General features: G+C 61.0%; 2 protein-coding genes across 2 annotated transcripts; one reads left to right on the plus strand and one right to left on the minus strand.

Moving 5' to 3' along the window:
• Positions 1-2,189: 2,189 nt before the first annotated feature.
• On the plus strand, positions 2,190-10,521 carry CNOT3 (CCR4-NOT transcription complex subunit 3). Its single transcript, XM_021003419.2, is given in 18 exon segments — positions 2,190-2,393; positions 2,480-2,547; positions 2,806-2,880; positions 3,301-3,390; positions 3,494-3,622; positions 3,719-3,814; positions 5,581-5,800; positions 5,895-6,028; positions 6,311-6,367; positions 6,481-6,781; positions 6,863-6,977; positions 7,259-7,457; positions 7,862-7,961; positions 8,047-8,084; positions 8,087-8,247; positions 8,619-8,751; positions 8,876-9,001; positions 10,219-10,521. Coding segments are annotated over 18 exon segments (2,166 nt in total). The 5' UTR covers positions 2,190-2,368; the 3' UTR covers positions 10,318-10,521.
• On the minus strand, positions 9,577-12,802 carry LENG1 (leukocyte receptor cluster member 1). The gene is made up of 4 exons (XM_021003423.2): positions 12,468-12,802; positions 11,591-11,767; positions 11,091-11,347; positions 9,577-10,725 (listed from the first exon to the last, which is right to left on the minus strand). The coding sequence occupies exons 1-4, from the start codon at positions 12,597-12,599 to the stop codon at positions 10,533-10,535; spliced, it is 759 nt and encodes a 252-aa protein (XP_020859082.1). The 5' UTR covers positions 12,600-12,802; the 3' UTR covers positions 9,577-10,532.
• Positions 12,803-12,812: the final 10 nt, after the last annotated feature.

A 12,812-nucleotide genomic window follows, 5' to 3' on the forward strand; every position in this document is an offset into this window, starting at 1 on the left:
GTCTGACGGACACGTCGAGCCTCACACTGCTGTGTTGTTGTCCACGGGGGGTAGGGCTGGGACCAATGAAGCCCCGCCTAGGTTCCCTCCCTTGACCAATGGCAGGAGGCTAGAACGCTACCTAGAGCCCGTGAAACTTCGCCCAGGCTCTGACTGAGGTTGCAGGCTCCGCCTCCGCCCCCTCGACCAATGGGGGCAAAGGTGGGGCGGGAAGGACCAACGCCAGCCTATGGCGCCGCGACGGCTGCCTGACTGACGCTTCTGCCCTCGCGCCGGCGTGTTGTGCCTGGAGGGGTGGGAGTCTGGAGGGAGGATGTGGGAGGCGGGCCGGGCTCGATGTCACCCAATCGGCGGCTGCTGCCCGCCGTGCGGCCAATGGAGTCCGGGCGCAGCGGCGCGGCGCGGCCAATGGGCGGGCGCGGCCCGGGCGCGCGGGCGGGGCGGGGCCGGGCCGGGGGCGCAGACGAGGCCGCTGCCGCTGCCGCCGCCGCCGCCGCCGCCGCCGCCGCCATCTTGGAGCCGGCCAGGGCCGCTTCCGTGGAGCACCGAGTGAGCGGAGCCGCCGCGCCTGGCCCCAGAGCCCCGGGAGCCTTCCCCGGCCCCCCCGGGAGCCCTTCCCGGCCCGCGCCGCTGTCACGAAAGCGCCCGGGCCTGTCGCGACAGGCGCCCTCCCAGGCGCCGCCCCCTCTGCCCGCCCGCCCGCCGCCGGGAGCCCGAGGCCGGGCCCCGGCCCAGGCCCGGCCCCCGAGGCCGCCAAGGAGCCGCTGAGGAGGAGTCAAGAGCCGCCGGGCCTGTGTGGTGAGAGCGCCGCCCTACCCGGGCCGAGGGGTCCTGCCGCCCGGGGGGCCGTGCCCCTGCTGCAGAGCCGCCCCCCAGGGGGTCGTGGCCCCCCAAGAGCACTGTGCCCCTGCCGTAGAACCTACCCCCCAGGGGGTCGTGCCCCCCCACGAGCACCCTGCTTCTCCTGTGGAGCCAGCTCCCCCGCCCCGGGGTCTTGCCCCTGTCGTAGAGCCGGCTGGGGTCGTGCCCCCAAGAGCACCGTGCCCCTGCTGCAGTATCCGCCCCCCCGGGGGTCGTGCCCCACACGGGCACCCTGCCCCTGCCGCGGAGCCATCCGTGACCCCATGGTGGCCATGCCTCCTTGCAGAGCTGGTCTCTGGGGGGAGCATCCGGCTGTAGAGTCCGTTACCAAGGGGGTCATGCCCCTGCCGCCGAGCCAGCCCCTGTCCCCCCCCCCGCCCCGGGGTCGTGCCCCCACGAGCACCGTGCCCCTCCCCCCCGGGTGTTCTGTCCCGGATGCAGAGCACCCCCCTAGAGCAGTCATGGTGGTGACATGGAGGCCACCCCCATGTGACCCCTGCCGCAGGACCCCCTACCCCGAGTCATGCCCCTGCCGTAGAGACCTCCATTCCTCCTCCCCCCAGCCTCTGGCCTCAGTTGTAGCGTTCTCTGGGGTTAGGCCCTTGCCTTTGTCCCGGAGCACCCTGAGAGGAAGGGTCTTCTGAGGGTCCCCACATAGTATATCCTTACAGGGAGGAAAGGCAAGCTTATGCCCTCTCCTAGAGCTCCCCCGCCTTCAGGGTGGGCGTGGTGCAATCTGTCTCCCAGTCTTGGTCTCTTGGGTTGATTCCTCATCCTGGTGGGGGTGGGGTCCCTGAATTCTAGTGTTGGGGGTGTAGGTCCAGGCTGTGCCGTAATGCCCCTGCCAGCGGCGCCCTGCGCTTGGGAGGATGTTGTCCGAGGGGTGTTTTCCCCCCATTAAAGGTGAAGGACTTTGCTGTGAGAGCCTTTGCGGCTTGGAGGGGTGCTGTACAGTAAGGCTCTAGACAAAGGGCACCCCACCTTATATCGACCCCCCCAGGGGTCCAGTGTGGGCTCCTTTCATAAGTAGCCAGGCTACTGCCTGCCTGCCTGGTACCCGAGAGAAGAAATGACAAAGACCTTGGAGCAGTGTTCCTGTCAGTAATTAAGCCACCGAGGAAGGCATCAAGTGGGTTTTTCATTGAACCTTGGGAGCCACTCCCCTGTAGTGGAGCTCAGAGTCTGGCTCTGGGAGTGAGGGACGCTTCTCTCTCTTTTGTAGCGTTCCTGGGTGGGATGGGGAGGGGGAAATCACTTTCCTATTCCTGATGCTCGCAGGGCTTTGAGATACCGGGGGGGGGGGGGGGGGGGGGGAGAGCCGTCTTCCTGTCCTACCAGGGACGCTAGGAGAAGTCGGGTGCTGGCAGGAGGCTGCTAGTGACTAGTGGTTGAGCTGAAATCCTGATGGCAGGGCCCCAGTCTCCAACCTTGACCCCCGTCCCTTCCGTTCCCTCTGCAGTATCTGACTCTGGGAGCATGAAGAGCAGGTGTCTCTAGGGCAGGAAAGATGGCAGATAAGCGAAAACTCCAAGGTATGGGCTCCCCCTCCTGTCCTCTTCTCCTTCCCACCCCCAAGCCCGACTCCACTGGCCCCATGACTCTCTCATCATCACCCCAGGTGAGATTGATCGCTGCCTCAAGAAGGTGTCCGAAGGAGTTGAGCAGTTTGAGGACATTTGGCAGAAGGTGATGAGGCTGAGGTCCCTGAGAGGGCAGAGGCCGGGAGGTTGGAAGGCTGGACCCCTGAGTCCCTGAGGGGAAGTTTTGTGGCTAGTGTCAAGTTGAAGGGATGTGGGTCCCCAAACAATGGAGGAGTAAGGATACTTTTCTCTGAAGTCTATACTTTTCTCTCCACCTGGTGGCACTTTGCCTGGCATGACCTTGAGGGATGGGGTAAAGAATCAAGGCTCCCACCAAACCTTGATCATCATCTTCCTTCATCAGCTTCACAATGCAGCAAATGCCAACCAGAAGGAGAAGTATGAGGCTGACCTGAAGAAGGAGATTAAGAAGCTACAGGTGTGTGTGGGGGAGGTGGCATGCAGGCCTGTTGCCCAAGTATTAGGAGCCTGTTTGCTAGGCTCTGTCCCGAAATGGGTCAGTTTATTTCACAGAATTTGTTCACTTGTCTGCTGTGTACAGCAAAGGTTGTAGTGGGTTTCCCATCTCTGGAGGTCTTTCAGCCAAGACTGGGTGCCCACTTGCTGAGAGGGGGCTGTGGAGGGGATGGTGTTGGGCCAAAATAGCCCCCGGGCCCCTTCCTTCTCAGCCCCTTTTCTGAGGAGCCCACAGGCCAGTACCACAAGAGGGGGCCAGCATTGATCATGCACGGCTGAGTTCGGCAGGGCAGGGTTTCTGGGGGGCTGCTGCAGGGTGGCGGGAGACGGTGGGACTGGCCATGGAGCTGCTCACTCTGGCTCCCGCTTCTCTGCTCTCCAGCGCCTGAGGGACCAGATCAAGACATGGGTAGCTTCCAACGAAATCAAGGACAAACGGCAGCTCATCGACAACCGCAAGCTCATCGAGACGGTAGGAGGAGGAGGGTGATCTTGGGGGACTGGCCAGACCAGGGCCGGGCCCCGGGGCGGGAGGGCCGGCAGCCCCCAGAGCCTTCCCCTCTCTCACACCGCAGCAAATGGAGCGATTCAAGGTTGTGGAACGGGAAACGAAGACCAAAGCTTACAGCAAAGAGGGGCTTGGCCTGGCTCAGAAGGTGGACCCGGCCCAGAAGGAGAAGGAAGAGGTTGGCCAGTGGCTCACTGTGAGTGTATGGGCCCTGGGCGAGGGTGTGGGCCCTGGTTGGTCGGACAGTGGTCCGGATCTCATCGCTGCCTCGCTTCCCTCCTCCTCTGCCCAGAATACCATCGACACCCTCAACATGCAGGTGGACCAGTTTGAGAGCGAAGTGGAGTCACTGTCTGTGCAGACCCGGAAGAAGAAGGGGGACAAGGATGTGAGTGGGGGGGAAGCGGAGGGGGTGCCCCCAGGGTGGGCAGACGGTGCTGTCCCTAGTGGCATTTGGGTTTTTGGGAGCTGGAGACCTGGTACTGGGTGCGTTTGTAGAGTCTGGGAGGCTGGATTGAAGGTGCCAGAGTCACCCATAGGAGCGCAGTGTTTGAGGGGCTTTGTGGACCCTGTTGGTCTGTCTGCCAGGCTGTTTTGCATGCTGGGATTGCAGGAACTTAGAGCCTGGGTGCTGGGCTCTGGAGCGAAAAATGCCCTGAATCCTAGGTTTTGTAGGTCAGATAGAGCCAGGGGCCTTCGTGCCTGTGGCGGGATCTAGAGGCCCAGATTGGGGGTGTTCCGTTGGTAGGTGTCTGCACTCCAGGGGCTGTGGGGGCTGGCGGCCTCAATATGGGGTCTTTGCTTGTTAGACAGCTGGCAGCTGGGGGCTGTGAGTGAGGTGATGTAATCTGTAGAGGCAGGAAGGTTGGAAGCTGGGGATCCAGATGCTGGTGGCTTAGATGCTAGCGTTTGGGTTCTGCAGATGCTAGGCGTCTGCTACCTGATGTCCGAGGGTTAGGGACCCCTACGCTTTGGTCTGTAGGACTTGGAAGGTGAGGTCAGGTCTCGGGGCTGGAAGCCAAGGTTCTAGGGACTTGGGATGGTGTGTCTGGTTCCTAGAACGCTTAGCATTTGGACCTCAGCCGGTAACCTGTGCCAGAACAAGAATCTCCACTCCAGCATTTCAGACAAGTGGTCATCTCATCTCTCTTTTAAGACCTTAGATAAGGGGGAACCTTTATGCTGGTGTGTGTGAAGGCCAAGGGGCTGGATGCTGGGATGAGGATGTTGAGGTCTGGGTAGACCCAGGGGCCTGGCTGTTGGCTCTTTGTACTCCCAGAGCCTGGCACAGTGTCTGGTACAGAGTGGGCACCTAAGAAATGCTGGCTAACTGGTGGGCAGGTGCCGATTTCTTTTGGGGCTGGAGGCTTGGCTATAAGGCACTTAGGGAGCTAGCGGCATGGGTGCAAAGGTTTAAAAGGAGGGGCACAAATCAGAGACTTGAACAATTGTGTCACCAACTAGAGACTATGCTTTCAGCGTGTCGTGGTTGAGGGCAGGGGGCTTAGAAGCTGTTACCCATGGGTCTGAGTTGGGCTAGTTGCTGGGCTCATTGGTGCTAATGTCTATGAGGGTCAGAGTCCCTGGTCTCTGGGTACTGGGACATGGAAGCTGGCCTGGTGTATGTGGGGGCTGGTGGTTTGGATGGTGGAGACTTAGGAGGTTGGAGGCCAGCCTGATGTAGGTGAGAGAGCTGGGGCTCGCCGGCGAGGGTCTGGGTTGGCCACTGGGAGCTCTGGGCTTAAGGGCTGAGGGCCTGGCCTAAGAGTGAGGGAGTTTGGGGAGATGGAGGCTGGGAGCTTGGACTCTGGGGTCACTGAGGGCACAGAGTCTGTGTGTGTTTTGAGATACGTGTGTGTACGTGCGCGTGTGCACTCAAACACGTGTACTTCTTTGCCTGCCCCCTTTCCTTGTGGCCATACACTTGTGCTGCTGTCTCCTCTCTTGCCCTGGGAATAATTCTGGCTCTAGATTGGGGAGGTCTGTGGGTGTTAGACATCAGGATACCAATGTCTGTCATTTAGCCACTGGGATCAGTTGCCAGGCTGTGTGGGTCCTGGCTCCTGGGGTCTCTTGGTAGGGCCTGGTTCCCAGGATGTCTTGGCCCAGACTGGGCTTGGGGTCCTGAGCCAGCTCTCCCACGACTGCCCGCAGAAGCAGGATCGGATCGAGGGCCTGAAGCGCCACATTGAGAAGCACCGCTACCATGTGCGCATGCTGGAGACCATCCTGCGCATGCTGGACAATGACTCCATCCTTGTGGACTCGATTCGGAAGATCAAGGACGATGTGGAGTATTATGTGGACTCCTCGCAGGACCCTGACTTTGAGGAGAACGAGTTCCTCTACGACGACCTTGATCTTGAGGACATTCGTAAGGAGCCGTGGGGAACGCAGGGGGGGCTCTGGGGGCCTGGCTCTGAGGCAGGGGCTTGGGAGCCTGGCCACGTTCTCTTCCACCACCACAGCGCAGGCGCTGGTCGCCACCTCACCCCCGACCCACAGCCACATGGAGGATGAGATCTTTAATCAGTCCAGCAGCACACCCACCTCCACCACCTCCAGCTCCCCCATCCCGCCCAGCCCAGCCAACTGCACGACGGTGAGCCGAACCCCGGGTCCCCGGAAGGCGGGGGCTGAGGCAGGGAACGTCGATTGTTTGTTTTCTTGAGAAGCCTCTCTGATTGGGAGGGGCAGGGCTGTGGACCTTGAGGTTCCCTAAGGAAAGGCGGGGACACTACACGGATGGCCTCCACAGGGGCTGGGGCTGAGGTCGGGGTCTGTACGCCTGCGCTCTCAAGAGGGTCTCAAGACCCAGGTCCTGGAACGGAGGAAGTCTGGACACCAGTCTTTTCAGACCCTAATTCTGTCTCCCAAATCCTAGGAGAACTCTGAAGATGACAAAAAGAGAGGACGATCGACAGACAGTGAAGTGAGCCAGGTGGGGCCCCTCAGTCCCCTTTGTCTGCACTTAGCTGGGCCCCAGGGCACTGGGGGGAGCGCTGCTTGCTCCTCTGTGCCCTGACTGCTCGCTCTCTCTCCTCTTTTCCTCAGTCTCCAGCCAAGAATGGCTCTAAGCCTGTCCACGGCAACCACCATCCACAGTCCCCTGCTGTGCCGTCCAGCTACCCGGCTGGCCCTGCCCCTGCGCCCCCTGGACTGGGCAATGGGCCCGGCAGCAACGGGGCCCCCGTGGCACCTCCTAAAGCCAACCCAGCCCCAGGCCACAATGCCAGCACCCCCACCCCGTACGCCCAGGCTGTAGCCCCTCCTGCCCCGAGCGCCAGCTCTGCCCAGCCCAGGCCACCCAGTGTCCAACCCGGCGGGAGCAGCGGCAAGCAGAACGGGGCCACCAGTGAGTGGGGGGCCCGAGGGGGCGGCGGAAGAACGTGTCGGGGAAGCTTTCCCGCCTGACGCTCTGTCCCTCGCCCCTTAGGCTACAGCTCCGTGGTGGCCGATAATTCGTCAGAGCTGAGCCTGAGTGGCGGCGGCAGCGGCAGCCAAGCCCTGGGGCCTCCCCCTGGTCCCCACAACCCACCACCCACCACCACGTGAGTCAGAGTCCCGAGAGGGTTCCCCTTGGACCCCATGGGCTCTGTTGGGGTGGTCTGAGGGTCCCAGCCGGCTGGGGAGGAGGGAGCCGTGGGAGACACCTCGGCGGGTCCCTGGCTTCCTGAGGAGACCCCCTTCCAGCCAGCAGGGGGACATTTTGTCCTCCTTCCTTGGGAGCACTCCAAAGGGTCCGGGCATCTCCTTGCAGCCGGTCCCTCTAGTCTGTGCCCTCCTTCCTCATATTTGTGTGAGCCTTGACTTCCTCTCTCTTCCACACCAGGAAGGAGGCGGCTGGGGCGGCCCCAGCGGGAGCAGGGGGCGTGGGTGGGGGCTCAGGGAGCGGTGCTGGAGGACCCAGCCTCCTGGTGCCCCTGCCTGTGAACCCTCCCAGCTCCCCGACACCCAGCTTCAGTGAGCCCAAGGCAGCTGGGGCCCTGCTCAATGGCCCCCCCCAGTTCAGCACAGCCCCGGAGATCAAGGTGAGAGCCTCCTCCCACGTCTCCTGGCCCCTGCACCACTCTAGTGAGACTCTCCCATGGCACCTTCCCATCTTAGGCCAAGTCCTGTCCCTTCCCTCAGCCTTAATTTCTTCCTCTGCAAGTTGGGTGAGCCGTAAGCTTCGTGACTTCTTGCTGAGGTCCACAGGAAATATCCCCAGCATCTGGGAGAGGAGAGGCGTTAGGCCTGTGCTGCTGTTGGGGGCATCTGTGTCCTGGCCTGCCCTCATTCCAAGGAGGACGTTCCACCCTCCCCTTCCCTGCCACCAGCAGAGGCAGTGTGAGAAAAGGACACCAGACGTGCACTTGAGGGATTTGGGTTCAAACCCCCCTCGTCTGCTTTCTGTGTGTATGGTCTGGCCCACTGTGACTCCCTCTGCCCCCAGGCTCCTGAGCCCCTCAGTTCCCTGAAGTCCATGGCAGAGCGGGCAGCCATCAGCTCTGGCATTGAGGATCCCGTACCCGCCCTGCACCTGGCCGAGCGTGGTGAGTGGGAGCCCTGGGGAATCTGGGCCATGAGGTGGGTCCCGCTGGAGTCTTCCTCCAGACATTTCCTGTCCTTCTCACCCAGACCTGCTCCTGGGCAGCAGTTCGGCCCCTCCGGCCTCACAGCCCAGCCACCCCTGCAACTGTCTGAGGTCAACATCCCCCTGTCACTGGGCGTCTGCCCCCTGGGGCCTGTGGCCCTCACCAAGGAGCAGCTCTACCAGCAGGCCATGGAGGAGGCTGCTTGGCACCACATGCCCCACCCTTCTGACTCAGAACGCATCAGGTGAGTGCCCAGGGCCAGCGGCAGAGGGGACGAGTCTAGCATTTGGGGTCTTCAGAAGAGGGCTACCGATCAGTCCCTGGGGACTGAGTTAGTAGGTTGGGGTTCCTGAATCCTGAGCTGGGCCCGGGCCACCTGAGTGCCTGAGGAGGGAGAGACAGAGACTGGAAGCCTGAGGGGTGTGACAGATGGGATGAGGATTGGGGGGTCCTTGTGGGCAGGGTGTGCTGGGGATCAGGGACCTGAGGGGGGAGGTCCAGGCTCTGGAGAGAGTGGGAGGGGGTGGGGTGCCGGTGGTGAGAATCGTGGGGAGAGGAGGGGCTCCAAGGCTCAGGAATAGAGCTTGACTGCCTTGTTTCCTTTGCCCTCAATAGGCAGTACCTGCCCCGGAACCCGTGCCCGACCCCGCTGTACCACCATCAGATGCCGCCTCCTCACTCAGACACAGTGGAGTTCTACCAGCGCCTCTCAACAGAAACCCTGTTCTTCATCTTCTACTATCTGGAGGTAGGGTGGCAGAGGGAAGGGTCGGCTCCCCTGGGCCATCCCCCTCCTCAGCCTGTCCAGGCACCCTCCCCCCTGCACATGCCATCCTCGTGGGGCCCTGACCCTACCCTTTGACTCCTGCCAGGGCACCAAAGCTCAGTACCTGGCTGCCAAGGCCCTCAAGAAGCAGTCATGGCGATTTCACACCAAATACATGATGTGGTTTCAGCGGCACGAGGAGCCCAAGACCATCACGGACGAGTTTGAGCAGGTGAGGGACCCCTGGCTTTGCCTCAAAGCCTCGGCTTCCTTGGAAATGGAAGGAAGGGGGTGGGAGAAGTGCCCTCTGCCCCACCTCGAGCTGCCTCCTGTAAGCCAAGCCTTCCTAACCTGGGCTCTGCAGACTTGGCCCAAGTTAAGTATCGTTGCTTTCCCTCGTTACCCCCATGCATTTTATTTTTTGCATTTAAAAATCTGATTCTGAGAAGGGGTCTGAACCCAAAAAAGTGAAGCATTGGAGTGGGGTGACCTATTGAGTGACCCTCAGAGATGCCAAAGGACTGGGAGTCCAGGCCTAAGGTGGGGGGGGCGCGTGCCTTTAATCTGGCATAGGTAAGATAGGTGGAGGCTGGGGGGAAGAGATGGGGGAAATTTAGTGGTCCCAGCTCACTGGTTCCATAAAAATGCTCTGTCAGATTCTAGGGTCTTAAACCCTTTTATCAACGAGGGTACTGCTATAGTCCAAAATGGTTTTTCCAAACTTCATTTCCTGGCACTCCTTCTTTTCACTTCTGCCCCAGTGCTGGGGGGGGGGGGGGCGGCATTATTAACCCTACCTACACACACTCCAATTTTTTAAATTTAAATTTTACTTTTGAAAATTGACATTCTGTTGGGGTGGGAGTGGGGAGAGAAACCATGGTGACAACAGGCATCGCCTAGCTAATCAAATTTTGTAGTTGGCCGTGTGTAAAAGCTCCACATCTCAGTCTATCCTGGGGTGGTTGGTAGAAGTCATTCTGCTGTCTCAAGTCTTATGAAAGGTGATTCTCCTGGTTTTGCTTCAGGTCATAAAGGAAGCATTGTTTCTTATGGCACCATAGCCCTCCCTCCTATTCCTGGACCATTCCATGCCCCCCCCCCCAGATGGAGGGCGGCCTCTTAACCTGGTCTCTTGCCTTCAATAGCTTTTGGAAGGAATGTGAGCTTGGATGGGAACAAAAGTTTTTACTGTATATACTTGGCTGAAATACAGCATTTAACCCTAACCCATGGCCTTCGATGGGTAGAGCCTCCAGAGGGGTTTAGCCCTAGCCTCGGGTTAGCAGCTTCTCCTTTGGGGCTGTCCCTAGAGATCACGTGCTCAACCCCTTCTTTGTTCAGATGGGGAAGCAGGTGCGGACTGGAGAAGTGAGACTTTGGGTCCGGGGGCCTCAAACTCTCCAGTTGGCTGTGTGGTCTGATCCCTGCCTCTCCGCGTCTCCCCAGGGCACCTACATCTACTTTGACTATGAGAAGTGGGGCCAGCGGAAGAAGGAGGGGTTCACCTTCGAGTACCGCTACCTGGAGGACCGGGACCTGCAGTGACCCCTGCCCGCTGACCCTCTGCCCCCTCCCCTGGCCCACCTGACGGCCCTCCTCTTCCTGCTTGCCCCCAGCACTTGGGGCAAGGGACGGTGCGCAGGGCCAGGGACTCTCCTTCCCCCACCCCTCCCCTGCTGGGGAAGGACTTGTTTTTCGTAAACCTATTTTCATTTTTGAAGATATTTATGAATAAATAGTTTTATATGAGGTCTGCAGTCCTAGTGCCGAGGGGGCCGGGCGAGCTGGGGGTGGAACTGAGAGTTGTACCGTCTCTTGCGTTCGTCAGCCTCTTCTTCCTCCCGGGGCTGCTCTCCTCGCATCATGGCCATGAGGGCCTCAGCCCGGGACCGCTCGGATGCTTCCCTCCTCAGACGCTCTGCCCGCAGCTGCTCCAAGGAGGTTGTCCCAGGGCTGTATGGGGACAAGAAAGTGAGGGAGGGGCCCTGGCTCTAGGCCCCAAATGCACGTTCTCCTCGGACCAGGGATCCCGTCGGGGTCTGTCTCCACCCTCAGGTCCGAGACCCTGGCGCTGGTTTCACGGAGGCTGTGAATCATTTTGACTTGATTTGACCATCTGTATGATGGGAGGGAGTGGAACTGTTTGGGGTGTCTGAGCAGGTCCCTGCTCAGGCTTCAGTTTCCCATGTGGAAAATGGGGGAGGGGAAACTGGATCTGCTGATGGATTTCTTTCTAGGCCTGCCTTCCCACCTGTCAAGTGAGTGGCTCAGACCTGCCCAGATCCTGAAGATCCTGAAGATCCCTGCCTGCCCCTTACCTCTTGAGGCGCTGCTTCTCTGGCTCCTCGTGATGGCCACCCCCTTCTCCACCGCCTTTACTCCCCCTCTTTCTGCCCAGCTGCCTCTTCAGCTCCCGAAGTGGGTCCAGGTGGCTCTTGGCTTTTTCATCGCGTGCAGGGCTGCACTGCATGCCCCTGGGCTCAGGAGGGAGCTGGTACCAAGGGGGCTGAGTCTGTGCCTCAGCTGCACTCTGGCCTAGGTAGGTCAGGAGCCCTAGGGCCTTCTCCTGTTGTTCCTTTGGGATAGAGAGGAGGGGTCAGGGCCAGGGGAGGGGGTCCAGCTCCCTCGAGGCTTCCTGCCAGTGGCTGGACAACCACCTTGCTACCATCCGTGCTGAGGGGCGGGTACCAGGGGAGTCTGGCTGCTATTCCCTCATTATGAGGTAGCAGGAGCCCTCTGCCAAGTCATTCTGGGTCTAAACAAACTTGGGTCAAGGGCCTCGGGCAGGATCGGGGAGGGCGGACCCTTGCCCCCTTACCTTGGCCTGCCTCTTTTCTTCCTCATACTCCTGGTTGCCCCTGGCCGTCCCTTTCCCTTCCTCCACCAGCTCCCTAAACAGGTCCACGGGGCGAGGGCCCTCCTCGGCCACTTCCGTCCCTGGCGCAGGGAGGGGCGTCCGGTGGCGGGCTCTTTTCCGAAGGAGGTCAGTTCGGGCCTGGGAAATGAGAACATGCGTGTCTGTCCTGGGCTGCTCCGCACTTTGGCCAGTGACACAGATGAGGCTGGATGCCAAGTTTGCAGGTGGCACAAAGTGGGGGCGGGGACACCAAGCCCTTCCAGCCCCAGGCAAGTTTACGGGGTGAAGGGGCATCGGCTCCCCAGCAGAAGGTGGCCTTTGGGGGGTCTGCATGAGCCTTCCTGGGGAAAAAGAGCAGGGGGCTTGGTGGACCCAGAGCAGTCAGTCATGGATGACATGGGAAAGGAGTGCCCCCAAACCAAGGCTGTTAGGAGAAAGGGGCTCGGAGGCCATGAGGTGGCTTGCCCTGGCCCCATCACACAGCCGCTGGGTCCCTGTGAGTCCGTGCCTCGATTGCTGGTCCCACCCATCCATGGGCAGGCCCTGAGAGCCACGGTGCTCAAGCTCATGCGGGATGCCCACTCGTGGGGGATGCTGGCGGGGCAGGTCCTGGAGCAAGCCTCACAGGCCACCCCAGCGCGCCGGGGTTGTCATTCTTACTGCACCACCCTAGGTACGCGGTGAAGCTGCATCCCGCCCCTCCCCCCACCTCCCCGCCCCGATGGTTTATTCCGGGAGGAAACGGCGAGAGACTGGACGCCATCGCTCCCGCGCTGGCGCAGTGTGCGTCCGCCCCACCTCGAGCGCGCCTGCGCTCTCTCGCCGCCGGGCCTCGTACCTCCTGTTGGGCCAGCAGCGCCCGCCGCTCCCTCTCCCGCTGCTCGTCCCGGGCCTGGGCTTCGTCCCGCCGTACACGGGCTACGTTGTCTTTATTTCGAACATGCCAACTCTTTTTCGGGAGGATATTCATGGCCGCGCGCGCCGCTTCTTCCTTCGGAGTTTTGCTTGGCCCCACCCCCGGCTCGTCCTCTTAACCGCACTTCCTTCTATTGGTAGAAACTGTGAACTCGACCCGCCTCCCCACTCCGGGCTGATTGGTCGAAGGGACCTAGCGTTCCCAGGGAGGTGGTGCGCAGTCGTGGCTCCTCCTGGTAGCCCCGCCCCCGGTTCGGGACGCGGCGGT

The sequence above is a fragment of the Phascolarctos cinereus genome, unplaced genomic scaffold, assembly GCF_003287225.1.
Source record: "Phascolarctos cinereus isolate Bilbo 61053 unplaced genomic scaffold, phaCin_HiC Scaffold_726;HRSCAF=1367, whole genome shotgun sequence".
Classification (NCBI taxonomy): domain Eukaryota; kingdom Metazoa; phylum Chordata; class Mammalia; order Diprotodontia; family Phascolarctidae; genus Phascolarctos; species Phascolarctos cinereus.